Raw genomic sequence first — 24765 nt, forward strand, 5'->3', positions numbered from 1 at the left:
AATAGCGTCAACAGCTGTGGGACCAATACCCCATCTCCCCTTGCCTCGAAACCAATGGCACGAGTTGTGGAGTCAGGCGATGGCTTTCAAGCCTACTTATCGTCTCTGCTGGGTATGTAATCGTTTGTTTGCACGTTTTGAGAACATTGTTGTACTCATTCTGTCTTGATTTTTGCTTTATAGGCAATATACTACGCTGCTATGGATCATACGTGCAAAAGGGCAGTTATGCAAATGCTCAATCAGAAGCCCCTTCAAGTCAGCCAAATCAAGTAGCTACTTCTGGATACGTGGTGCGGGTCTGCATCAGTCGCTGTTGGTGTCAGAATAGGCATAAGAGACAGTCGATTAGTGTGAGATTTGCTCGATACTTACCACCGGCTTTGAGCTCTAGATGCTTCGTTTATGGTGGACTTCTTGCTGCTATTCTCTAGACCACAAGAGGTAAAGTACGTCTTCTTAATCAGCTGGATTGGACTATCTGGACTCGCGAATAGTGTTTTGAATTGTACGCTGAAATAGACCACTACTGTAGTTCCTCTTCGCAATCAAACTTGAACAGTTGAGAAAGTTTTCGAAAGGGTTGATGAGCTTGTAGGAACAGTGTTTGCACTGCTTGCTGTTGAAGATTTAGCTTGCATCGCGTCAGAGCAGCAACATTAGCTACAAGGTAGCGTCATTACAGTAGTAAACGGTGTAAAAGCAGCATACCCAGAAAACTGAAGGCTTCTCTCAATGAGGTGGTGTTTATTAAAGTTCTTTCCTTGTGAAAAGACAAACCCTGCTCTGACAAGGAGAAAAGCACTCAGAGATCATACAAGTCAACTACCGCTTGATTCGCCATCAGAGTCTGGTCCATTCCCTTGACAGCTACTCGATTCAAACTTGATTACGTCTTGGGTGCCTTGTCAGAAGCAGCTATACTAGCTCTAACATCTACACTAGCTCTCCCACCACCACCAGCATTAATATTCTCAACCGAATTCGAAAGCTGTCCAGTAGCAACACCAGCAGTAGCAGTAGTCGTTATTACAGGTGGCAACACTATCGGTCGATCCTCGTCACTATCATCATCCTCATCCTTGTTCCCCTTTCGTCTCTGGCTGCTACCAGCCTGTATAAGCTGATCTCTCGAATCACGCTGATCTCGTGAATCCCTCCCACCACCACCATCATATTCATCTTCTTCCACAAACTCGACACGAGCAGGCCGTCTCTTTTCGAATTTCTCTGCATCGTTGTATATTTGTGTTGACCAACGAATCAGCACGTTGGATCCATCGTCGATTAGGCGCGAGAGGACTTTATATGTTTGCTTGTATTTAGCGTCGGTTGGGTATAACGGGTCGTGAGAGTTGGCTGTTGTTGGTGTGTGAAGGGATATGAATTCGTCGGCTGGTGTCATGAATTCGCCATTGGTGGCTGCTGATGGGTTTGCGCCACGGATGATTCGGTAGAGGATCCAGGATACTGTACGGAGGTTCTTGGATGCGAGATCGTCGATGCGGAGGGCTAGTTTGTTTTGTACAGGTTGTAGTAGCAGCTGTAGTGAGTGGGAGAAGACAGGTTAGCGAAAAAGGTGAAGAAGAAAAAGCATTGAAACAGGAAGAATGACTTGAGGAGTCGCTTTCCAATTCGCAATACCTTGAGTATAAACACTTTACAAACGACAAAATGCAGCATCAGCAGCCGATGCTTCAACATTTTCGAATCGTCCGTGGCACTTGCGCCATCGAATCCAGATGCACCTTCAATCAATTCCAGTCCGGTCTTTTCATTCGACCACAAGAAATGAGGAAGGTCGATTAACGATGAGTCACATGTGAAGAAGAGCGGGAAGAGTCGGTATGTCGATACAGAGGAGGAACCGTCTGCGATTGTGAGGGAGGATAGGATGTAGTCTGGAGTTAACTAAGAGACTTGTAGTTTGTAAGTAAAATATTCAAGCAAGAATGGATTCAACCAAAAAAAGCTTCAAACAGAAGACTCTGATACCTTTTTGAAAATGGATACAACTTGTTCGACGATCGATATCAGCTTGGTTTGTACTTCGGTGGACGGCCCTTTAGAGAATGGGATGAACATTCCTCGTGCTTCAACCTAGTAATAAATGTACGATGGATAAGAATATCAAAGCGAAAAACAAACATGAGACTCGCTCCTGTAGACTTACAAGCAAGTCAACCCCCTGTTTCGAGGCACCAAGAATGCTTTCCAGCAGCTCACGGAATGCCGGCATTTCTTTAAACATTTGAATCCATTCCTTTGATGCAAGGAATATCATTCTTCTTAAAACACCGTGAACTTCGGCGTGTGGATTTCTCTAATTTTCCAAAGTAGGGGAAGAGTGTGACGATTTGAATGCTTGAAGATCTCGATTTGCGGTACTGAAGCTAGAGACAGAAAAGAACCCTCACAGTGTTACCTCATACGATTTTCGTAACGACAAGGCAAACAAGATAGCAAGAATGACTTTTCGAAACTTTTTCTTGTTTGCTGCCAGGTTCGACGACCTCGAATTAGAAGCATTGGAACTCAGTTGCTTGATTTCAGACTGTGTGGTCCTTCTTTTCGTTGTTTCCCTAAGAGCACGAACAAAGCGAGACTTGGTATCAGTGCAAAATACCGCTATCGCTTTATCGCTGCCTATAGATACCTTCTCGGTGGGTCTATCTCCTCAGCACTGCCTACAGAAACAGGCACAGAAGGTGGCCTCCTTCTCTCACTTCGCTCAAGGTACTGGTCGTTCCGTTCGGATGCATAATTGTCGTTACGAGTAGCTTCATTCCTCGTCGAAATTGGAGGGCCAGGTCGCACTCGTCCACGGGCTGGCCGATATGTTGGTTCTCGTGTGCGTATGTATCCTCCTGTAAGGTGAAAGTGGAATAGGTGGGTGTGAGCGAGAAAAGCAATGCTGTAATATTATATGTAATAGTTCCGTTTTCTAGCAATCTTTCTCGGTCACATAATATCGTACCTGCTACATTTGGTGGCGCATAGTAAGGCTGCGCTGGTGCGTAATAAGCTAGATTTGGGTCTGGTTCCATGCTAGGTGCTACTCCAGCATTCAGTTGTCTGTTTGAAACGCGAAAAAATGATGTTGAGTAAAGCAACTACAAGTTGGTTTCCAACAACACACCACGCTAACACTTACTGTGGCACCAAATTCCCTCTCATAAGAGCAGCCATATGAGGACTAGACAACAAAACGCTACTCAGCATCAGTTGCTGAAGTTGAGCGTTCTGAAGAGAAACAGCATGAAACATTTCTCTCGATTGCGCAGCATAGACTTCTTCTCGTGTCCTTTCTGGATCCTTTGGTGGTGCCGGCGGTGGTATTGGTGTGGCTACAGGGGTGTTGACTTTGGCTTCAAGTCGTTCAAGTCCGGTTTTCAGCTCTTGTAATGTGTCCGTGACTGCATCTTTCGCCTCTGCTGCTTCTGCTTGCTTTGAGTAGTAATAGAAGTCAATTAGAGAGCTTGGATGTCAGACTTGTTTGAAAGGTCGAGACAAACTCACTTCGGCCTCTATAGTCAATAAAGAATGAATGTTACCACTCGCATGAACGGTCAAAGCTGAAAGTTCGAGTAGATCCATTTACGTTCTTACCTTCCTCAGCAGATTCATATTGTCTTGCAAGCAGCTCCCGTCTTTTCAGTTCGATTTTCTAAGTACGATTAACTGTTAAGATGATCTGGCGGGTCGAGACATCGAACGAGACCTTACTTGCTCGATGATCCTCAACTTTATGTCGAATAGCTGCTGATTAATTCGATCATCCATTTCGATACCAGACGGGTCTTCGAATAACTAGCAGCGATGAAGTTCAACAAGTAAAAGTGATGGTGTTTGGCAACGTGATCCGACTAGGTCCTGTACAGCGGAGCTCCAAATCCAATTTAACAGCTCGAAATGAGCAATTTGAGCGACGTGACGATGCCTTGGTTGTAACTGATATCCTTGAAAGGAGAGCTCTGCGTGTTTAATAAAAATGACGTGTCAGCATTCATACAATACGAGACTTTACGCGATTTCAACACTGTCAGGTCGTGCAAATGCAAGAAATATAGATGCGTAGGCTTCTCTTTCCTTGACAGAAAGTGGGATGTGGAAGCTTAGACGTGCTCTTCACCCAACGTTCAAAATTATCATCAAATCTCGACAAATCGAGCTACATACCATAGAAGAACAGACAGAGAGACTAGTAGAGAAGCACCCAGTGTAAACTGTACACACATATAAATAGGACATCGTGCTGGAGCCTTGGATATGTTGTCGAACATGGGCAACAGAGGTAGTCTAGAGGACGAAATTCGTCAAATGTTTCGTCAATGCGGAATCACGGATCTTCCTGATCTTTCATGTACATACAATGAAGAAGATCAAGCACATATATGTACTTGGCACACTCATGACGGAACAAGGATTGGATTTGGTCGCGCTTCAAACCCCGCATTTGCTATTCGAGATTGTTTGGCTGATGCACGCGTAGAGGCTCAGAGTAGGATGCCTATTGCTTCTACTCCTACTCCTCCAAGAAGCCCTACTCCTTCGAATGCTACTCGTTCTTACATGTCGGATTATTACTCGAGAAATGTCGTGAGTAAATATGTCATGCAAGCTTTGACAGCTCATTCAGTATGGACTCGTTATTGATCTATTTTCGTATTCTTTATTCGTTAGGCTGACAATGAATATCAGCGTGTGCCAACACATGTGGATCGACCGAAAGCTTCACCATTCAACGAAGCACCAACACCTCGTACGTACACTGCAGTACGCTCTTACCAAACACCTTTTCATATTCACCAACAATTTCTCTTACACGTGACACATACTTCTCATAGTCAAAGCTGACTTGGGAAAACTCACACCTGTGACCTTGAACATTGCTACTCCACTCAAGTCGCGTCTTGTACGTGAGCTTGGGCCAGGGGGTTTTGAAACGCCTTCTGAGCTCGGTATGCATGAGCTCGCATTGTCTCGTTCCTGTCCAATCACTCACCCTAACTGAACACATACGATAGGTGGTCAACTTCCATCTTTGGCCGATCGAATGGGTCTCTTTGGTATGTTGATCATAAATTGAGCCGATCGTTACACTCGCTACACGCAATCTTCACAGCTACAGTGATACACTGATCGATACATCGCTTCTAACATCCTGCATATCATCATCTCTAGTCGGCAATGCAGAAGCTCGACGAGCTCATGTCGTATACACATGGAACAAATTCAACAATGAAGCGTATACTGGCACATACCAATTACCTTTATTCAGATTGAATCTTCCCATAGTCAAGGAACTCCAACGATGTCTAAAAGCCATCAATGATGAATTACCTGAATTGTTGATTGTCGAAGCACCTGCTGGAGCAGGAAAGACATCTGAAGTTCCTCAATTGATATGGGAATGTATGTGGAAATGAAGCTACTGATCAATTTGAGTAATTCGATCTTCTGACATATCTTTTTTGCTCCTTGTTTCTAGTGGCTCTCTCAAAGGAAACCAATCCATTGGATGTCAACATACTTGTAGTATCGCCACATCCTACAAGCTGTATTGTCGCTGCTCATCGTATTGCCGAACTACGTGATGAGCAAATAGGTGATATAGTTGGTTATGTCACAGATAAGACAGTCAAACCTCCTGAATACGGAGGATGTATCTGTTTTGTCACTCCTACTGTATTTCTTCGACATTATTTGGCGGCTGAAATTGGAAGTAATAGGCCAATTACGCGCTTTTCGCATCTGATTCTTGATGAGGTGCGTCTAATAGTGCTATCCACACAGAAAAACACCTGATAATCTCTACTATTCTCGAACTTCGATACTACGGAATTTCTAACACACCTCCCTATATCATATCACAGGTGCAAGAAGACAAGCCCGCCATGCAAATCGCCATGTCATGTCTGGCCACACTCTTCGCGACAAGAAAGTTGACTACCAAACTGATTGTCATGGTCACGTCATACCACAGACTCAGCCTCATAAACCCTATCAAATCCTTCTTCCAACCATTATCATCCGAAGTCATATCCATCAAGGAAAAGACCCCTGCTGGTCAATGGATGCATGCAATGGAATCGACCCTCAGGATATTGAAATTGGCATACCAACACGACACTCCATCAACATTCGAAAACGAACGAACCCGTTTCGTTGTTGATTGTGAAGCCAGATTCAATGAGTTGTATAGGCGTTTGGGGCCAGAGACTGCGTCTACAGTCTTGTTGAGGGGCAGCTCTGCGGCGGCCAAGACCGCTGATATAGAGATGTTTGCTAGAGAACGCATTCCGTTTGATTTGATTGCACTTTTGATTGTGCATTTGTTGAAAACTTATAAAGACAAGGTATGAGATGGTGATGTGGACAATATTTCTCGCTGGCCAATGTGTTATATTATCGCTTCGTCTCAAATTATGATTCAAATGCCTGTACTCGCTCTAATACAACTCTCTTTACATAGGATCCCATCGTTGTGTTTCTGCCACATGTCACAGACATTGAGACTCTATATTTGTAAGCTTTGCGATTTTTTTTTGTCGTTGCGACCCCAAATGTCTTGTACTCACTCACACATACGCACCACCCATCATTCTTAGGATGCTGGCCGAATCGCCATTAGGCTACCAAATCGTTGGCAGCAGCATAATTCATCTCGTCAACGTTTGGAATCCAAAACCAGGTGCAGGCTCTCGAAAGGATATATACGTAGCAGCCAAAAACACCCGTACAATTATTCTTACGACGGATATCTCTGTACGTCCCTTGCAAACAGATACGGTCTGTTGTCATCTTGCTCGGTGCTTTGAAAGCCTGGCATTTGCTATAGCCTATACTGACTTTTTGAACATTTGCAATAAATAGGAGAGTTGCATCACCTTGCCACTAGTAGGACATGTGATTGATGCTGGGTTTACCATGATGGCTGATGGTTCCCTCCCAAACGTTGCTCATGCCGTTTGGGCAACGCAAGAACAGCTGGATCGCCGAGCTGCATTGCCCAAACGATATACTGATGGCGAGTATTGGGCCATGTATTCTACTGAGAGGTAAAGTGACGAAGACGAAACATCTTCCTGAATTGTATGCAGCGAGTAGTTTTTTTTTGTCACTGGTGAGTTCCAACTGAATATTTGTAAACGATCTCTTCTGCCTCTAGATACAATAAGCTTCCAACTCATCGCCAAACAGACTTTGCTGCTCCTGGTCTATTGGAGTTGGTGCTTCTCATTCGCCGAGTCTTTGGTGATTCTGTCTCGACGAAATCCATTCTGGAGAAGGCTTCATCGTTCCGCGCTAATGAGACAGTCGTGTTGAAAGAGAACTGGCCTCGATCGTTGCAAGCTGCTCAAACCTTCAGACGTACGTTGGTGACGAGGAAGATTCACAAAAATCATTCTTAGATTCTTTATGCGGCTTTTATTAGCTCACCCACAATTTCATCGTTTTTTTCATAGTCGTCTTGCGGGAAGGTCTCACACCACTTGGTCGTATTACTTGCACTCTACCATTACCACCTCCACTTGCCAAAATCCTTGTCTTTGGAACGCTCTTCTCGTGTCTTGATCCCATCCTAACAATGGTATCTATACTGCTGTTGAATGTCAGCTTGATTCCACATGAAGAAGCCATGTCAGTGTCTCAACGACAAGCTGTTCAAGTGCATTGTGATGGACGAGGTACTTTGGCTGGTTCTCTCAACTTGTATAATCAGTGGGTTGAGTATGCCAGAAAGGAGTCAAAGCAAGCTCTTGGTGAGTTATGCGTTTTGCATATGGAGAGTTTTTTTTGCTTTGGATGACTCACAATGCTCTTTTCACATTACACAGAACGCTGGTTGAAGGAACAGAAACTCAAAGCAGAAATTCTCAGCTCGATTCGAAACACTCGTCAAGACCTATTGAATCACTTGACACGAAACGGTCTAGTCCATTGTGCACATCACTTGGACTCTACAAAGACTCCCAAAGTACCTGATGTCATGCACGCCATCTTGACTGACTATGGCGCCAACTCTCATAATACTCAGCTCGTCTTGCAACTCGTATCATCAGGATTATCCATAGCTCGCATACTTCCACCAAAAGAGAGGCCTTCTATTGGTGGCAATAATCCAGGCGGTCGATGGCGTCTCAATGATAACGTTGTCAATGTCAATGGTGGTAGTAGCAGTGGTGATAATAAGCCAGTTCGATATGTCAAGTGTGATGAGAATGCTGTACAAGGGTATTATATGGTGCCAAATCTTGATGCGTATTTTAAGAATGTGCCACAAATATTGGGGTATTATATGAGTCGTGCTGATTTGGCTGGTGCAAATGCAAGCAACGCCATCAACAGCAACGACAGCAGCAACAAGGAAAATAGCAGTACTACCGACAATGTTGAATTATTGAGGGGCAGTCTTGTACAGTTGGTATCTGTTGATCCTGCTACGGCCGTTCTACTATGTGGTCGTGAGCCTCGAGTCACATCGTAAGTTTGTTTCATATTTCCGGCATCGCCTGCGTATTTTTTTCTTCTTGTTGCGCCAAATCGCTAAACACAACGTCTCTTTCCAAACCAATAGAAGGGAAGCATTAGGCGGCAAAGTTGAAGTCGTGGCCGAAATGTCTTCCATCTTCCGAGTCTCGTGTGTTGAAAACACTGTTGCCAAAGGATCTCTTGGACCCATAACCATGCTCGACCAATTACTCAGGCATTTCAACAAGGCTATGGAATTGTACTTCAAGTACCTCTACCAGAATATGAGTGTGGGTGGTGGTGTGATTGTCGTTGGTGATGGTCAAGGAGTTGGAGGTTGGGCGTTGGCACATGTTGAGAGTGATGAACATCGAGTGTTTATTCATGGGGTGTTGGATTTGGTTGTTGCTGTGTTGAGTCAAGATTAGAAAGAGAGATTAGAAGAGAGGGCTGGTTGTGTTATTAACGACGGAGAGGAAGGGGGGTGTGAATAAGTTGTTGCATATACAAAAAGTTGTAGATTTCTTGTAGATAGCGAGAGAAAGTAGAATATAAGATACCTCAAATTAAAGAACGATGGTCATCTGGGCGGGATAAACTTAGCGTTTTTTGCACATCGAGGTTATTACACAACAGATATTTTTCTGACTCTTGTTACTATGTGAAGGTAATCGTGTTTGATTGAACTGATACAGTCGGGACTGCTTTTGTACCAAGGATGTAGAAAATATGGAGAAAAAAATCTCGCCGTCTCTTGTCAAGTGTACCACGACCACCTACCTCAACCATAGCCTGGAGCAAAAATTAACTTCCATACATCATAGCAGGTGTGAGAATCACGATGGACCCATCAGTTGCAGAAGCTCACTGTGCTTGGGAAGCGAGAGTGTGAGATTGAAGTGAGTTTGTGTATGCAGACCCACATACTTTTGGTTTTGACGTAAACTACGGACTTGCTGTAATATCAAGTTGTCGAAAACTTAATCCAACTCGTTCAGCAACTCGCGAAGGGTCTTGCAACCATGTTTTACTTGCGATTCTTTCATTCTGAATGGATTCTACAAAGGACTATATGCCATGCTCAGAACATTCAAATACAAGACTATTAACCCCCTCTGTGTTTTGTAAACGGGCTTGGGATCGTCTTTGGCCACATGTTAGTGAATTATGGATGGTTGTCAAGAAACCAAATTCACCTCCGTGCGAGCAGTACCGATAGGAATAGGAGACCACCAGTTCACTCGCATGTAGGACGACTCAGCGTCCTGGCGACCCGGCTTGGTGTTAGCCCATCGCATGCCTTCATCTGGACCTCATTTGTTCTGTTGAGTCAATGTCAAACACGACCGAGCATGTCAGAATCATGAGCTCCTGCGGAGAAGGAGCACAGCATGACCATCACGGAACAAAGTTTCCAGAAAGATGGCTGCAAGTACAAGAGAAGAAGGCGGATTCAGTGATCCCAAATATTCACAGCAGTCAATTGCGGAAAGGAGAAACTGTTTGATTTTGTACCTCGACAGAAAGCTATGCTTATCTAAGTTAAGTGCTTTCGACATGGAGTCAATAATCTGTCTGCTTGAGATACTATTCCTTTGGATGCCGAATTTATATGTGGCGATGTTGTTAATGATGCTGGCATGACGACAAGTAGGCAATGTGCTTGCTAAGGCAACCCTGATGTGCTGGCAAGTCTAGGTGGACTGTAGTTTTGAATGGTTGCACGTAGCTGATCGAGTGATTCTTCTCTGTTGAGGCTATTGGTACCAGACAACAAATCCAAGACGGCATTTACGAGGATATTTGGACCACGATTTTGTAACTTGTCAAGGATGATCTTGAGCAGGACCAACATATCCAAGAAGGGTTGACGTAATTTTGCCTCCCAATCCATACAGCCGAATCCTTCACCAGCCTCGTCAAATGCATTTATCATTTCTTCCATCTTATACCATGATAGGGATCTTGCCAGTCCAAACTCGACTGGTAAATCCAATATTCGTGCACTGCTATTATTACTATGCATAGACGACGTAGAGGGATATGTATCGGTCTGAGCATTCTTCTTGTTCTACAAGAAGGTGATCATGGTTAGATGTTTGGAGAAGTAGTTGCTGTCAGATTCTTCAAGATGCGAAATGAGCTACAAGCTACCTAGTCAATGACCACATTCTTCAGCAAAACCTCCTGGTTTACCGTCAGATTCTTATAGGATGATACAATAAATTGCTTCGACATTCGATCCTTTACGATTCTCTTTAGATCCTGCTCCAGGAGTTTCGAGATTTCAGACCTGGCATCGCCGTCACTGATGTGATGTCTTCAACAAGCGCAGGTACAGTGGTTATAGTACAGTGTTCCCAATCATCCAACAGAGCCTTTCTAGCATTGGAGATGGCAGCCCGACGAGCGACAAGCAAGCGCTTCTCTGCATTGAGTGTAGCTGATGATGAGGATTGCGGTTGTTCTGTGGGATGTGAGGATGATGGCCTAGGTGACGGTGGTCCGTAGACCCGATCCAATGACTTTTGTCTATCTTCCTTATCCGCCATACTGCTTTTGCCCTCAACAGGCCAGCTGTTTGATTTTTGGGATGTCTCGCGAGTGCATGCAACTACATGAACAACTAGAAACAGAGACAGAACGCGCATACAAGCGCGTCATTTACTTCTAGATGATTATATGTTGTGTCGACTTGGTAATTACATCTTGTACAATCAAAAACTACCTACAAGACTAGAAACAAGACTAGACGGTGTCGTTAATCCGTATTACACGCCCTCCCCGACTTGCTTCCACATGCACACTCAATCATGCATTCAGTCTTAATGACGCGGCCATGCTCCCATAACGTTGAGCAAGCAAGACCACCGCCAGGTAGGCTGCTTCAAACAAACAAACACCTCCAACTGCAACGAGTCAGGAGTGTGCAACGAGTCAGGAGCGAGCAACTGGTCGCCAGCGTCCAGTCACAGAAGCTACCTGCCTCGGTCCTATATACGCAGAGAGCAGCACTCTCATACACCATACTCAACACCCACCACGGACAAATCATCATGGCGACTAGTAACTACATGAAAAAGATTTACTTATGAGAATTTGAAGGGAATGCAAGCAAAAACAATTTTTATAGACTAGTAATGGATCAGTTCGAGAGTAAGCATTCCCCAGCAAGAAATAAAAGGTGACTGAGAAGTGATCCAGTGTCACAGCTTGTCTTCCATAAACCTACAGGACATCGAAGAATAGGCGATACTTTTTTTCCAATCAGTCAATTTCACAACCAAATCTCATATCAGCACCCTCCCAGATTCAAATCCCATTAACGAGCACTCTTCCCACCACATTCTAATCCCATCATCCATATACCTCAACTCCAAAATCCCAACCCAGCACACACAGCGACAAGGATCCGAAAAGAGATACCCATCGTTATGTAAAATCCGTGAAAAAGAAGGGGCAGCCGGCCTTTGCTTGAGAATGCAAAAAAAACTTGATCTCTCGTACAATAAATAGTTTTGAAGACCTCCGGCAGTTGACAGAACACGTCCAAGCAGCTCCATACGACGTACACAACCTTTAGATGCCCTTCAGCGATACTGTCAATCAATCAGACAGCATACTGCGACAAGCCTGAAATTCAAGATCCTATGTCTAGCCGTGCAACCGGGTTTGATTCCGTGTCGAGGCTTCCACCTTGCAAACGACTGGTCTTTCCAAAACCATTTTCTTGAGCGTGAAATAAATGATTTCACTGGAAAGTCGATGCTCAATATCACGTTGTAGTCAGTTCACGAGATCGCATCGAACTTAAAGGTTGAGCATTCAGCAAGAAGAAGTAACGAGTATCAGAGCGTGTCTTCCACAAGACGACAAAACATTCAACGTCAGTCCGTAAAAAAATTGCCATCAGCCACAACCCCAACAAACAATCTCATACCTTCAATTATCAGTTACTGATCCAATCCCATCAACTAGCACTCTTCCACCACATTTCAACTCTGCACTCTTGTCCATCACCTCAAAACTCCAACTTCGCACACACAGGGTAAGTTGATGCGAAAACGATATCCTTGTTATATAAAATAATACTATAACCTGTACAAAAGAGCAACTGACTTGCTTGAGGGGCAAAAAAGGCGCCGACTCACAACTTACGTACCAAGTGGCACACGAGCATCCACATCAACCATACCCTTGAGCAACGAGCTTCCATTTATGATATTGGAAGTCAGTATCACGAATTCTCGTTGACCTATGAGGTAACGAATCTGATGAGAAAAAAGGCATTCATGGCGGCAGCCTCAAATGGCTCAAACAAACGCTTTCATACCTTCTAACTGCTGTCCCAAGAACCTCAATGCACTTATTTCAGTAAACGTGCATCCTCCGAGAAAGACGACCAGAGTCAATCTAGTATTACCTCGACTTTCTAAAAACGGAAAAGGAAAACGATAATGAGCTAAAGAAACCAAACTTCAAATTGAATAACTTGGTGTCAAACAATTCACGAACACAGCTTCAACCAAACGTACTCTTCGAAACACTCCCACCCAATCCCCCACTACTACCACCATCCCCAACAGTCTGCACCTCCTCAACAGTAGCTCCAGGCACCAGCTTAAGCGCCTCCTCCCATCCCTTCCACGACACATTCTGACTCCCCACAACATTCTTCCCATCCGAAACAGGACCCACATATTTCTGACACGCGGCCTGCACCAATCGTACACTTAGCGGCGCATATCCTGAATACACATACGACATATCATTGGGCTGGTGCTCGTTTACATCATCGACAATAAGTCGAAATGCCTTGCGGATTGCGGCATATGATGGTGTGGTTTTTGTAGATGAGCTGTCTTGGCGTTTGAAGAGACCTGTTTTCGAGAGGTTTTGGAAGGTGAGGAGGTGTTCGAAACCATAGGTCTAGGGACAAGGAAAATGAAAGGTGGTGAGATTTGTCTGCTGGTAGAAAAAAACTATTCCGGTAGTGGTTCTTGAGGCATCTTGAGGCAAAAAACCAGCGACAGTACATAGAGACCAATACCAGCACCGGCTCCTCACACATCAACACACCACCATACAGCACCCCATCCACAAACAACACGACATCGACACCCACATTCATAACTTACATGCATCACTTCCCGCTTGAAGAACTCATAATTCTTAATCTTGACGCCACCATTAACCAACGAATACAGACATAATAGTCTCATGGTAGGCCATAGTGGTGCCGACTTGTCAATTAACTCTTCTATGTAGTCGATATGTGGGTTGCTGATGATGCCAGCAACAAAGTCTACAGAGAGACAATAATTTGGATTTAGATTTGGCATTTTGCCAGCTGGAATCAATAGAAACTGGAACACGGACACACATACTTTGCTGAACTTCCAACATCCGATTAAAGTCTTGATCCAATGTATACTTTGTGATTTGTTCAGCGAGGTTCGTATCTGTTATGAAAAAAATCGTTAGGGTTCAGACGTCTCACACGAGGCAAAAGAGACTCGGATGACTATAGGATAGCTGCGAACTTACGCAGCCGCAACGACTGGTGTTCCTGTTGCAATCCACCCAATCGACCAACAAAATTCCGTATCTCAGTGACGGTTGTAGCATTGTGTCTCTCCTATGGTCATGGAAAGAAACGAAGAGATGAGCGAGGAGGAAAAAAGTGAGTGGAAAATCAAGTGATAACGGTGGTGTCCATTTCACAAACTACATCTCAACCACCAACACAAGGGCACTCCCACGTCTTTGAAGCACACGCTTACAACTTTCCAAACCACAGCACCCAGCATTTGGGCACAGAATCTTCTCAGGTTGCATTCAAACATCTGCGCTCACGAGTTCAAAACCCACCTCATAATCGTGGTTAATCCGTCTAGCAACTTGACTCAACAAGCCCCCAACAACAGCAAAATTTAAATCTCGCAATTGTTGGAAAAGCTTATCATTGGAATTCAATGCCACTTTACGTGACTTGGCAGTGGCTGTCACAGGTGCAGTAGTTGAGCTAGCAGACGTGGCAGGTGGCACCCCAAGGAGTGATGCGTCCAATTCGACGAATGCTGGATGAAAAGAAATGAGTCAGACCGTGCGACCAGCAATAATTTACATGTCATTTGTGGAAGCCCTTTTTTGGCAGAAAACATTCCTTGAACAAATGTCATATACTCACTGCTCTTAACATTAAATATCTCGTCAATCAGTCCCTCATAAGTCAGCTCCGTACACATTGGAGTCAGTAAATCCACACTCCGATCAATGATAATCATTGAATCGATTTCCGAGTCTTGCGGGAAGACTCGTGAGGATGCGACAGGGTCGTCTACGTTTGCGACTAGGTCTCGACGCATGCGTTGCAGCATGTCGACTAGTAACTATGTTGTGAAAAAGCGGGTTGATTGTGAGGATTTGGGAGAGGCACATGAGGGCAAAAACTAGAGTAAGACAAATCACTGAATATGTACACGAGCTTGACCGCCTTTCCCCACAATCTTGGGTATGATTCCCAATGCAGTTTGGAGCTTCATGATTGCTTTTGCGGTATAGTATATACATGATGGGTCTCCGTCCTAGGAGTAAACGTCGGTCAGGATCAAGGTGCGAAAAAAACGATAACAACTATACAAGCCAGATCACCAAACACACAACACCAACATACCAGATACAACTCCCTAAACGATCCTTCCAATTCCAATGAGAAGACATCATCGTCTAATGGTATAATATCTAGATGGTATTCGCCCATGGATATGTCGCCATAGACACCTTCGTCTTCAAGTACACGTTCACAGATTAGGGTTCGTCGAGGCACGAAGAAGACAGAGTAGTCTATTTTGATGCCAGCCTTGATGTGGGCTTTTATGTGTTCTAGATGAGTAAGAGTGGTGATGAGATGTTAAATGTGAGGTGACGTTGTAGAGATGGTGGTATATGATTCTGGCAGCGACTCCGCATCACTCTATACACTCTCTCTGCCCATTTCAACCACATAGTTGAGTAGCTTCCAGGGGTCAAATTGTCGATGTAACATGTCCAAAGACCACTATCGTCTCACACACTCCACAGATAGTCTCTACAGCCCTCACGCATTCCAAACACACTACCACACATACCAGCGATATGTTTCATATTCGAAATCCTGGGTCTGCATATATAAATGACAGATTTTGATTCCGTGTCGAGCCGTCCGCCTTGTAGATGGTAGATCTTTTCCACACCATGTTCCTGTTGTGATATCAAGAATGAGAAGAGTTGAGTATCAATAAATATACATGTACATGCTCATTCAGTGCAGTAAGATCAAGCATTATACCGTCAAGAGGGAGAATTCAGCGACGAGCGATAATGGACCACTTAGAGTTGGATCTAGGACGAGAGCCTTCTTTCCACGAACCTAAGGTAAATGCATGTAATATTATTAGGATTTGAATACTGGAGATGATACACCACCTCGCGTCAAGCAGACATTCAGACATTGCACGTACCGAGTCTAGGACATCGATGAGCTCTCGTTTCGCATATTCAATGATGGCGGGTCTGATGCTTCCATGCGAGGATGACGATGAGGTAGGCGCCGAAGCTGGAAGGCCTTCCATCGTGTAGCTTATGTCTCGTCCTGAGTTTTCGCTTAGAGTGTGCAGTAATTGGCACAAACAAGGTCGAAATGAAGTAGATTCGCGTCTTGATACGTGATTTAGCACGTGAATATACTTATGATTCGATTTACCGTGTTTTTTCTCACCAACTCAATCAACTTCTCCTCTTTCTCTCCATAGACAGCAAATGTTGCAATCGAGCAGAACGGCAACCAGAAGGATTACCAGTCTAGCATATACCCTAACAAGAACAATGACGTCCGAGTACTCGACAAGAACGGTCGGCGCTGCAAACACTCTTGAACACCGGGTATTCATTGGTATGTACATGGTCTATTAGCTTGTCTGATGTTGAATTGTGTGTGGAGCATATGTGTGCTTGTTAGTCAACCTGTTGCAATCAGAAGTAGAGACATCATTCTTCTTTGTTTCAATATATTGCTACATTGCATCACTTGAATCAAACCAGACAAGAAAAGCAAGTGCAAAAAAATGACACACATTCGTCAAACTTACTAGAAAACAAAGCTGGAGATGTCGTATCCCCATTCCACGACATCCCTCTATATGCAAACAATGAAAAAACAATCCTGAACTTTGTGGTAGAAGTCCCCCGATGGACTAATGCTAAGCTAGAGGTATAGTGGTGCACTGTGTTGCGTCGTGTTGGAAAATTTTCAAAAGCCTTACCACAATACACGTTTCAACCTATGAGAATATCTCATACTTACATACGATTCGTTTAATAGATCTCAAAGTCGGATGCATTCAACCCAATCAAACAGGACGTCAAGAAGGGAAAACTGAGATTCGTGAGAAACTGCTTCCCTCACCATGGCTACATCTGGAATGTATGGCATCCTTGTACTTTGTTTTTTCGTCATCTCATACCTATAACCCTCAATCTTACACACCCTCTAATGCTAGTACGGTGCATTCCCTCAAACATGGGAAGACCCAACTCACTCACACCCAGACACTAAAGCCAAAGGCGACAATGACCCACTGGATGTATGTGAGATTGGTGAACTCGTTGGAACTGTTGGGCAGGTCAAGCACGTCAAGGTGTTGGGTACTATGGCACTGCTCGATGAAGGTGTGTTGGTGAATGTTACAACATCTGTTTTGCGACTGTGATACCTTTTGCTATTGGATCTTGTCTCTAACGCCGTATGCGCCATATAGGCGAAACTGACTGGAAAGTCCTCTGTATCGACATCAACGACCCTCTCGCTGCAAAATTGAACGGTGAGTATCGATTCATCCTCTTAACGTCCTCGCCAAAGAAAAGACATCCCTATTTCTTTGGAAGCAATCCTTGTTGCTAAACTCTAACACCCACCCCTACCATCACCTAGACATTGAAGACGTCGAAAAACACCTCCCAGGCCTATTGAAAGCTACCCACGAATGGTTCAAAATCTACAAAATCCCTGATGGAAAACCTGAAAACACTTTTGCCTTCAACGGTGAAGCCAAAAACGCTGCTTATGCTACCCAAATCATTACTGAAACCCACGACGCTTGGAAGAAGTTGATTACGGGGGCTGTTCCTTCCAAGACTGAAGAGTATGATATCAAGGTGTAAGTGTTGTGTGTTGCAGTGTCAGGAATGCTGAGCAGATATTATTTTCGTTGAAGCAGGAGATGGTTGTGATAAACTCGAGGCTTTTCACATACGATATACTAATTGCTATATTGTGTTTCATAGATCCAACTTGTCTGTTGCAGGAAGTCCATACAAGGTCGCTAAGGATGATGCTACGTACAAGGGATTGCCAGCTGTGAGTTCACAATCAAGATTTCTGCAACCATTTTTTGGCTGTTGTTGTTGTGTTATAGTCAACACTCATTGTAATCTGCCTTCACTAGGACTCGAAACAACCTGATGCTCCCATCGACTCTTCAGGTATGCCAAAAAACTGCATGTACAATATGTAGCATCAGCTTAAGAGCAACGCTAAACAATACGTTATTTTCCTTTCACAATAGTCGACAAATGGTTTTACGTCTCTGGACAACCCAACTTGTAAAATACGTTTTTACAAGTTCCATTGTGTTGTTTTGCTGGAGTAATGTATAAGCAAAGGAGATTTTTGTTGTTGTGTGACAACAAAGAAAAAAATATAGATGATTCATTAGCTCGAACTTTTTGGTTGGCATTCGACACGGTTTTTGGATTGTGGAAACGGTTCAAAAGGTTACTTGCTGGGATTGCATCGACTTTTTGTTCAACAAAACAAGCGTTAAAAACCAAATAGCACGCATGCTGCATCACAAATTAACCAGAAGCTTGTCAATAGAAACATGAAGCCAGGACTAGAAGCAGGGTGGCGATGATTGATTTAAGACTGTACAATTCAAAAACCTAGATCCCTTCTGTCAAGTGCAGGTAAGACGGTCCAAGTTCTTCCCAAAATGGTCATAAACAGGTTGAAATAAGAAGAGTCCGTGCTGCTAGACCATTTCATTGTCGCGCCCGATGCATATTAGCTTGTTTTGGTGAAATGCGGCATTCGTTGTTTAGTTGTTTCAGTGCTTAAGTGCTTAAATCCTGCAACATTCGATTCGGGACTGCGTGTACATCGCGGTCCCAGTATATTCGGGCCATTGCGTCCGTGTTAAAAAAGGGATTTGCAGTGTGATGCTGCGTTGTGGGTCGCGAGTGTCGATCTGATTGGCTTGAATCCTGTAAAATAAGTACGAAGCGCCCCATCACGTGCCAGAGTATTCGGCCCATTGACTACGTTAAAAAATAAAGTTAATTATCCCTACTCACGTTTGTCGTTCTTATTCTGCAACAAAAATCCAAAACAAAAATACGTCCAACTTTGCTTGCAAGTCCTTGACAAACACCTTTCTTTTCAAGTTGTGGGAAAGAAGCTAACATAACCTTTCTTATATCGTCTTGATAATTGTAGGAACAACATCAAAGGACGTGTCATGTCAGCTACCATCCAAAAGAATGGTTTGCGTCAGCATTTCCTCAATTGGGTAAAGTCAACAACAAGTTTGTGACGTGATTCACCCATACTGATATACGAAATTTCGGGTCCATCGTATACTTCGTCCATCTTCCACATCCATACTAATCTCAATTTTCTGCTTTCACTTTTAGTATAACAATACCACGCTGGTAAGGACTGATGCCCAGATTCAGCGCGAAAGATATCTGTTTGGAACCTTGGGGATTGAAAGCGGGCCTGAATTCAATCGATGGACTTTACTTCCTGCTGCAGTTTTGAGTAAGCGTTGCCAAATTTTGTTGCAATTTAATCTTGTTCCACTCTGTATTGGTGCCTCGCCATTCCTCACCTGCTAACTGCTACCTTGTTTGTTTCTGAAAATAGTTCAATTGTCAGTTGGATCGCTATGTATGTATCTTTGTTTTTCTTTCTTGGTTGCTTTCCTTGCTTGTATCATCCCATCTTATTTAACTGATGTGACAATATTATCCAAACAGATGCCTGGTCAAATTATAATTCACCTCTCGACGCTTTAATGTGGGGAGCCGACAATTTCAAGGCCAACCCATCTCTCGCTCAAGCACCCAACGTCTTTTACGTTGCAGTCGGATTCTTTGGTCTGAGTGCCGCTACATTGGGACCATGGTTGGAACGTAGAGGGCCAGTACAAGCTCTCCTCCTCGGTGTCACCTTATTCATGTTGGGACACATTGTCGCTGCCATTGGTGCTTTTACTCAAATTTACGCTCTGGTCTTCCTTGGTTATGGATGTATCGCTGGTATTGGATTCGGTTTGACGTACATCAGTCCAGTGTCGCCTCTGCAGAAGTGGTTCCCTGATAAGCGTGGTCTTGCGTCTGGATTTGCTGTTGCTGGATTTGGTGAGTTTGAGACGAAAATTGTCTCTTTGCGACATTACCTCTCGTATTGAACTTGTGTCTTTGAATAGGTGGAGGAACGACTGTTGCCTCCTACTACATCTCCTACTTGATTACCACCTATGGTGTTGGTTACTCCTTCTTGATAACTGTACGTTGAATTGTTTTCCTATAGCTCGTCGGCTCCTTACCTAACCAAACATTTTTGCCATTTTAGGGTATCACATATGCCGGTATCATGTACACTCTCATTCCAACCTTCCGTGTCCCACCTCCAGGCTACATAGTCAAGAACATTGCCGTCGATGTCGTCAAGGGCTCTGAATCTGAAGTCGTCGTTGTTAGCCCCACCAGCAACACAGTCACTAGTCCAACCAGACGCACTTTTGAGAAATCTGAGAAAGGAATCGCTGTCGTGCAAGAAGACACCAACATTGCCATCAAGGATTTATTCAACCGTCGTGACTTGCTGCAATTGGTTACTTCCATGGACTTTATTCTCATGTATCTGATGCTCATGGCCAACAGTATCACTGGTCTCTTGATTGTGTCTCGTTTGTCAAACATGGTTCAGCAGCTGTTTGGAAAGCCAGCTTATGAGGTGAGTTTATTATCAAATCTTCTGCTTCTTTGGAAATGTAAAATGAGACTTCCAAAACCTTGTCAATCGTCACTAGGGAACCACCATGGTTGCCATCAACTCTCTAGTCAACATGGCTGGTCGTATTATTTTTTCGTCCATGTCTGACATGTTCGGTCGTCGCCCCATGTTCATCTTCACGCTTACCGTCCAAATTGCTTCTATCTGTTAGTCTTGATTTCCTTTATCTTATTTTTATCTCACTGTGCAACTTACAAACCCAATCCACATAAATCTCAGATGGTATACTGGCCTCAGCACACCAAGGAGTCTATGGCGGTTTCCTCTTCTGCATCTTCGCCGCCACCATGTGTTACGGCGCTGGATTCGGTCTCATCCCCGCCTTCTTGGCCGACATGTTTGGTGCCAAAATGACTGGTGCCACTCACGGATTCATCCTTACTGCTTGGTCATTCGATGGTGTTGTCGGTGGTCTCATGTTCACCGCCATCTACAATTCCCAAATCCACAAAATCCCAGGAACCACTCTCGTTGACCCAGCATCATACGATATCGACTTTTACTGGGTCTCTGCTGTTGTCATGATGGGCTGGATTGTCACTGTTTTCTTTGTCCGCACAGACCTTAAAGCCCGTTTCTTGCCACTACACAAGGGTGAAATCATTCGATCAAGGTTGTTTGGATCTCTCTTCTTGATTGGTACTTTTGGCATTCGACGAATGACTAAAAGTGAAGAAGAAAAAGAATGGAATGAATATCTCATCAAGGCTAGAACTGGACAAGTTGTTGTTGGGAAACTGCTCAATGGTGGTCGTCCACGTGGTGTCCTAGCTTGATCAGGATTAGACTCTACAAATCCGTTTTCGGACTTCAATGCTGTAGTTTGTCTTCTTCTTTCATGTACCGTAGTATGACTTCAATATGTACCCGAAAATCTTAAGTGACATTTGGTTTATAAGACGCGAGTTGCATTGTAAAAGGTGATTGTTTTCTGGACAAGCAAAGTAACAAATCCAGGACGCTGTATTGAAGTTGTGGGTGCAGAAATACATATACTGACTGACTCAGTATTACCTTATGAGGCAGCAAAGACGCCCAAACCAGCACCGATTGTCACATCTTGTTTCATAAAATATCGTGAGCTTGAAGGAGAAGCTCCTTCAACGATTGTCTCAATTTTTAAGTGGTCCAATAACGCCGTCCAGCCGGCGAGTTTACATATTAGACAAAACGAAGGCGTTAGAATCTCACGCAACAAACAAGACTTATCACTTGAAACGAAAAATGATATCGACAAGTGCAGAGTTCACTATATTGACAGAACACGGAGGTCTGTAAAGTCTCGACTTGTGGCAAGCTTGAATACGGAGGCCAAGCGTCCCTGCCCAAGGCGTGTCATTTGCAAGGGACGAGTATGGAGTTCACCAGCTTTACAGAATACGAAGGCCTGTAAAACCTCGATTGCGACACCCTTGGGAGGGCATTTGACTTTCAACTGTAGGCAACGTACCATTTGAATGTTTGTCTTCAGTTCAAAAACGAGTAACCCTGTTGGCAAGACTCGACTCTCTCGCGCTACACTCCGTAGTGACTCTGACCACTAGTCCATGCTCCATCTGCCCAGCAGGGCTCTATCAATGCGTCACGTATTTTAAAATGTTATCTGATGGGTGTCTTGCCTCTTCTCATCGTCATCTTTCCGTTTTGCGTCAACGTCATCATTAAGCGATCACTTTGCTGACCAACCTTCCCTACGCTATCTAGGCTCTAGGTTAGCTTATACGACGTAACAGACGTCCATCATCGCATGGCGGACCTCCAAGTGCGAACGCTAATTTGAATGCTGCCAAAACACTGACCTTTACTAAATTCCACGAGATGCCAGCCAACTGTAGCAACGTTACAAGTTGCGCTGTAAATTTAGATACGATGGATACGTTCAAGCTCTTCTCAAGCCCTGATCTATACTTTCATACAATTGGCGAGTTGAAACAAGAACTGAAGTAAATGCGAGAGATCTACGTGATTCACAACGCCCAGTGGAACAACGCTCAATAAACTGGTTAATGGTTAATAAAGTAATTGAAAGGAATTAGATAGACGGCGAGTTGCAACTGCAATTACCGCGACTTTTCTTCTCCGCGTTGTCAACTTTCAATCGCGTTCTACTTCTATACCTCTTCTTCTATTCACTCAAATTGCATAAAATACACATCAAGGTCTCATTATCGGTTGTGACGTGTCGAAATCTTGATCACCGTCACTTTGTTGATCATCATCGTCCTCTTGATCATCTTGAAATAGCAGTTCAGCTTCTCCTCTTGCTTTTCCCTGCTGATCTTGGCTAGTGGACACAGTCTTGATAACCTCCGTCACATCCTTCTTACTTTGCTGTTGTAGTAGTTGCGGTTTAATCTCATCATCTTTCTGACCAGCTTGTTCTTGCATCGGGACCCACTCAGTAGGCAAACTACGTCTGTTCGGTATTCCAGAGCTCCCTCCCTTGCGATTATTAAGCACAGCATTCTTGTTTGCCTTGTCATGTACCAGTCCATTCAAAAATCCAACGAGGTTTGGATTTTCGTCCGAGTTGAGATCTGATTCGTCTTCGATGAGCGCTTCCTTGCTGAGGACGGGTGATTCATTCGGTGTTGTTTGATATAGTTTGACTCTTGATCCTCGGGGATTCGATGAGTTGTTGCTTGATGCAGTCCTTGGGAAGATGAACTGGTAGATTCGAGACTGCATGACTCGTCTCATTGTAGGAGATTTCATGGATGAGGAATAGGATTTAGCTTGCCATTCGTAAAAGACTGCGTGGACATTGACTAATCGAGAGCGTCGTTTAAGTTTTCAGAAGGAACAAAGAAGGTAACGATTGTCAAAGAATAGTTGTTGGATTCACTCACTGAGGAAGGTCAGATAAAACAATAGCAAACATGAATTCACCAGCGGTGATGTGTCTTCATCTGGATCACCTCCCAAGAAGCCAATAATGATTCCAGCAAGCAAGAATACGATAATGGTAATCCAGCTGATTACCGAGATGTAATTATTTCTTGCAAAGGCATACGGCCTTAAATATACCATCATCATCATGTTTGCTAAAGAAACGAGCACCGAATTGGCGTATTAGAAGGCAGTTCTAGATTCCGTAATCGTAACATCTCACATACCAAACATAAGTACACACGACCCAAACATTAGATACGACGGCCGTTTCCTAAGATTGAAACCTCAAGTCAATGAAACAAAGCCTTCATTTATCTTAACACTTTCGAAACAAACCTGAAGACAACAGGAATCAGCATAAACATCAAATTCCACATGACACTCCAAGGTGCAAAATACCAAACCTTGGAGGTGTAGTTGGAAAACAATCCGCCGAAACGGATACGGACTTCCTTGTGACCTAATCGATCTCTATACACGTATGTGATTGCGAAAAATAGCACAGGAATGCCGAGCCCGTATAAGATTGAAGCGATGATTGCGAGAGGTCTCCATCCCATCCATGCGTCGTCATAACAGGTCATTTCAGGAGCTCCATTCAAATCTGTTTCAAATTCAGGGATGAGAATTGATCTCACGCATCTCGGTTGACTTGGACGATACTCACACCATCGTGAATCATACTTTTCTGATATACACACAAACACTCTCAAAGCTCTGTCAGTCAACGGTATGTGCAACAAGACTAGTGCTTGTAAGAATGCGTTTGCTATAAATTAGCAAGAAATTGTCAGATAGAAGCCATCAGCGAAGTCGTTCACAAAACCTACTAGCATTCTTGGTCCAATAATCCAAAGTAGGCCGATAATCAGCCTCCTTCTTGATATAATGAGCGTGCGCTGTCAGCAAAACAACATACAAAGCTAGTACAAATGCCAGGATCAACGGCAACATCCATACAAACAGTAGTCTTTCATCTAAATATATGATCAGTGTCAGAGCTTCAGCGTTTTAAGTGAAGCCTGAACCGAGAATCTTACAGAAACCAAGCCCAAAAGCACACTGAAGATTCAAATAGTCCGTATTAAGCACAGTAATGGAGAGTCCGTTCACGACGTCACCCAATCCATTCGTATTAGCCCACTGTATCGGATACTGATGAAACAAGCCTATAACTTGCACAAATAGCAAGAAGATATCGAAACTAGCCAGTGAATTGTTCTTGATGGCAAGCATCATCCATCGAATTGGCATAATAACAATGAGGAGAAGCGTTACGG

The 24765-nt window shown here is 43.9% G+C and overlaps 4 protein-coding genes across 4 annotated transcripts; 3 read left to right on the plus strand and 1 right to left on the minus strand.

The window, feature by feature from the left end:
• Positions 1–4281: 4281 nt before the first annotated feature.
• SmJEL517_g02553 (uncharacterized protein) lies at positions 4282–8903 on the plus strand (the record flags this gene model as incomplete). Its single annotated transcript, XM_031168481.1, has 14 exons — positions 4282–4599; positions 4684–4762; positions 4848–4961; positions 5028–5069; positions 5185–5415; positions 5492–5769; positions 5877–6359; positions 6476–6528; positions 6612–6768; positions 6877–7061; positions 7172–7374; positions 7470–7766; positions 7842–8487; positions 8582–8903. The coding sequence occupies 14 exons, from the start codon at positions 4282–4284 to the stop codon at positions 8901–8903; spliced, it is 3408 nt and encodes a 1135-aa protein (XP_031025460.1).
• Positions 8904–12566: 3663 nt separating this feature from the next.
• Positions 12567–16088, minus strand: SmJEL517_g02554 (uncharacterized protein; the record flags this gene model as incomplete). Its single annotated transcript, XM_031168482.1, has 14 exons — positions 12567–12573; positions 12634–12730; positions 12809–12907; positions 13011–13404; positions 13614–13780; positions 13863–13937; positions 14023–14113; positions 14347–14555; positions 14666–14867; positions 14958–15062; positions 15152–15360; positions 15606–15717; positions 15806–15886; positions 15978–16088. 14 exons carry the CDS (start codon positions 16086–16088, stop codon positions 12567–12569), a joined length of 1959 nt encoding a protein of 652 aa, XP_031025467.1.
• Positions 16089–16341: 253 nt separating this feature from the next.
• SmJEL517_g02555 (inorganic diphosphatase) lies at positions 16342–18121 on the plus strand (the record flags this gene model as incomplete). The annotated part of the gene is made up of 9 exons (XM_031168483.1): positions 16342–16408; positions 16608–16726; positions 16838–16900; positions 17016–17184; positions 17274–17336; positions 17447–17672; positions 17800–17872; positions 17961–17997; positions 18081–18121. The coding sequence occupies 9 exons, from the start codon at positions 16342–16344 to the stop codon at positions 18119–18121; spliced, it is 858 nt and encodes a 285-aa protein (XP_031025466.1).
• A 910-nt stretch (positions 18122–19031) lies between these two features.
• On the plus strand, positions 19032–21369 carry SmJEL517_g02556 (uncharacterized protein; the record flags this gene model as incomplete). The annotated part of the gene is made up of 8 exons (XM_031168484.1): positions 19032–19082; positions 19207–19333; positions 19439–19462; positions 19552–19935; positions 20004–20083; positions 20150–20533; positions 20610–20739; positions 20813–21369. The coding sequence occupies 8 exons, from the start codon at positions 19032–19034 to the stop codon at positions 21367–21369; spliced, it is 1737 nt and encodes a 578-aa protein (XP_031025465.1).
• Positions 21370–24765: the final 3396 nt, after the last annotated feature.

This window comes from Synchytrium microbalum (genome assembly GCF_006535985.1).
Source record: "Synchytrium microbalum strain JEL517 chromosome Unknown SmJEL517_scf0011, whole genome shotgun sequence".
Lineage (NCBI taxonomy): Eukaryota > Fungi > Chytridiomycota > Chytridiomycetes > Synchytriales > Synchytriaceae > Synchytrium > Synchytrium microbalum.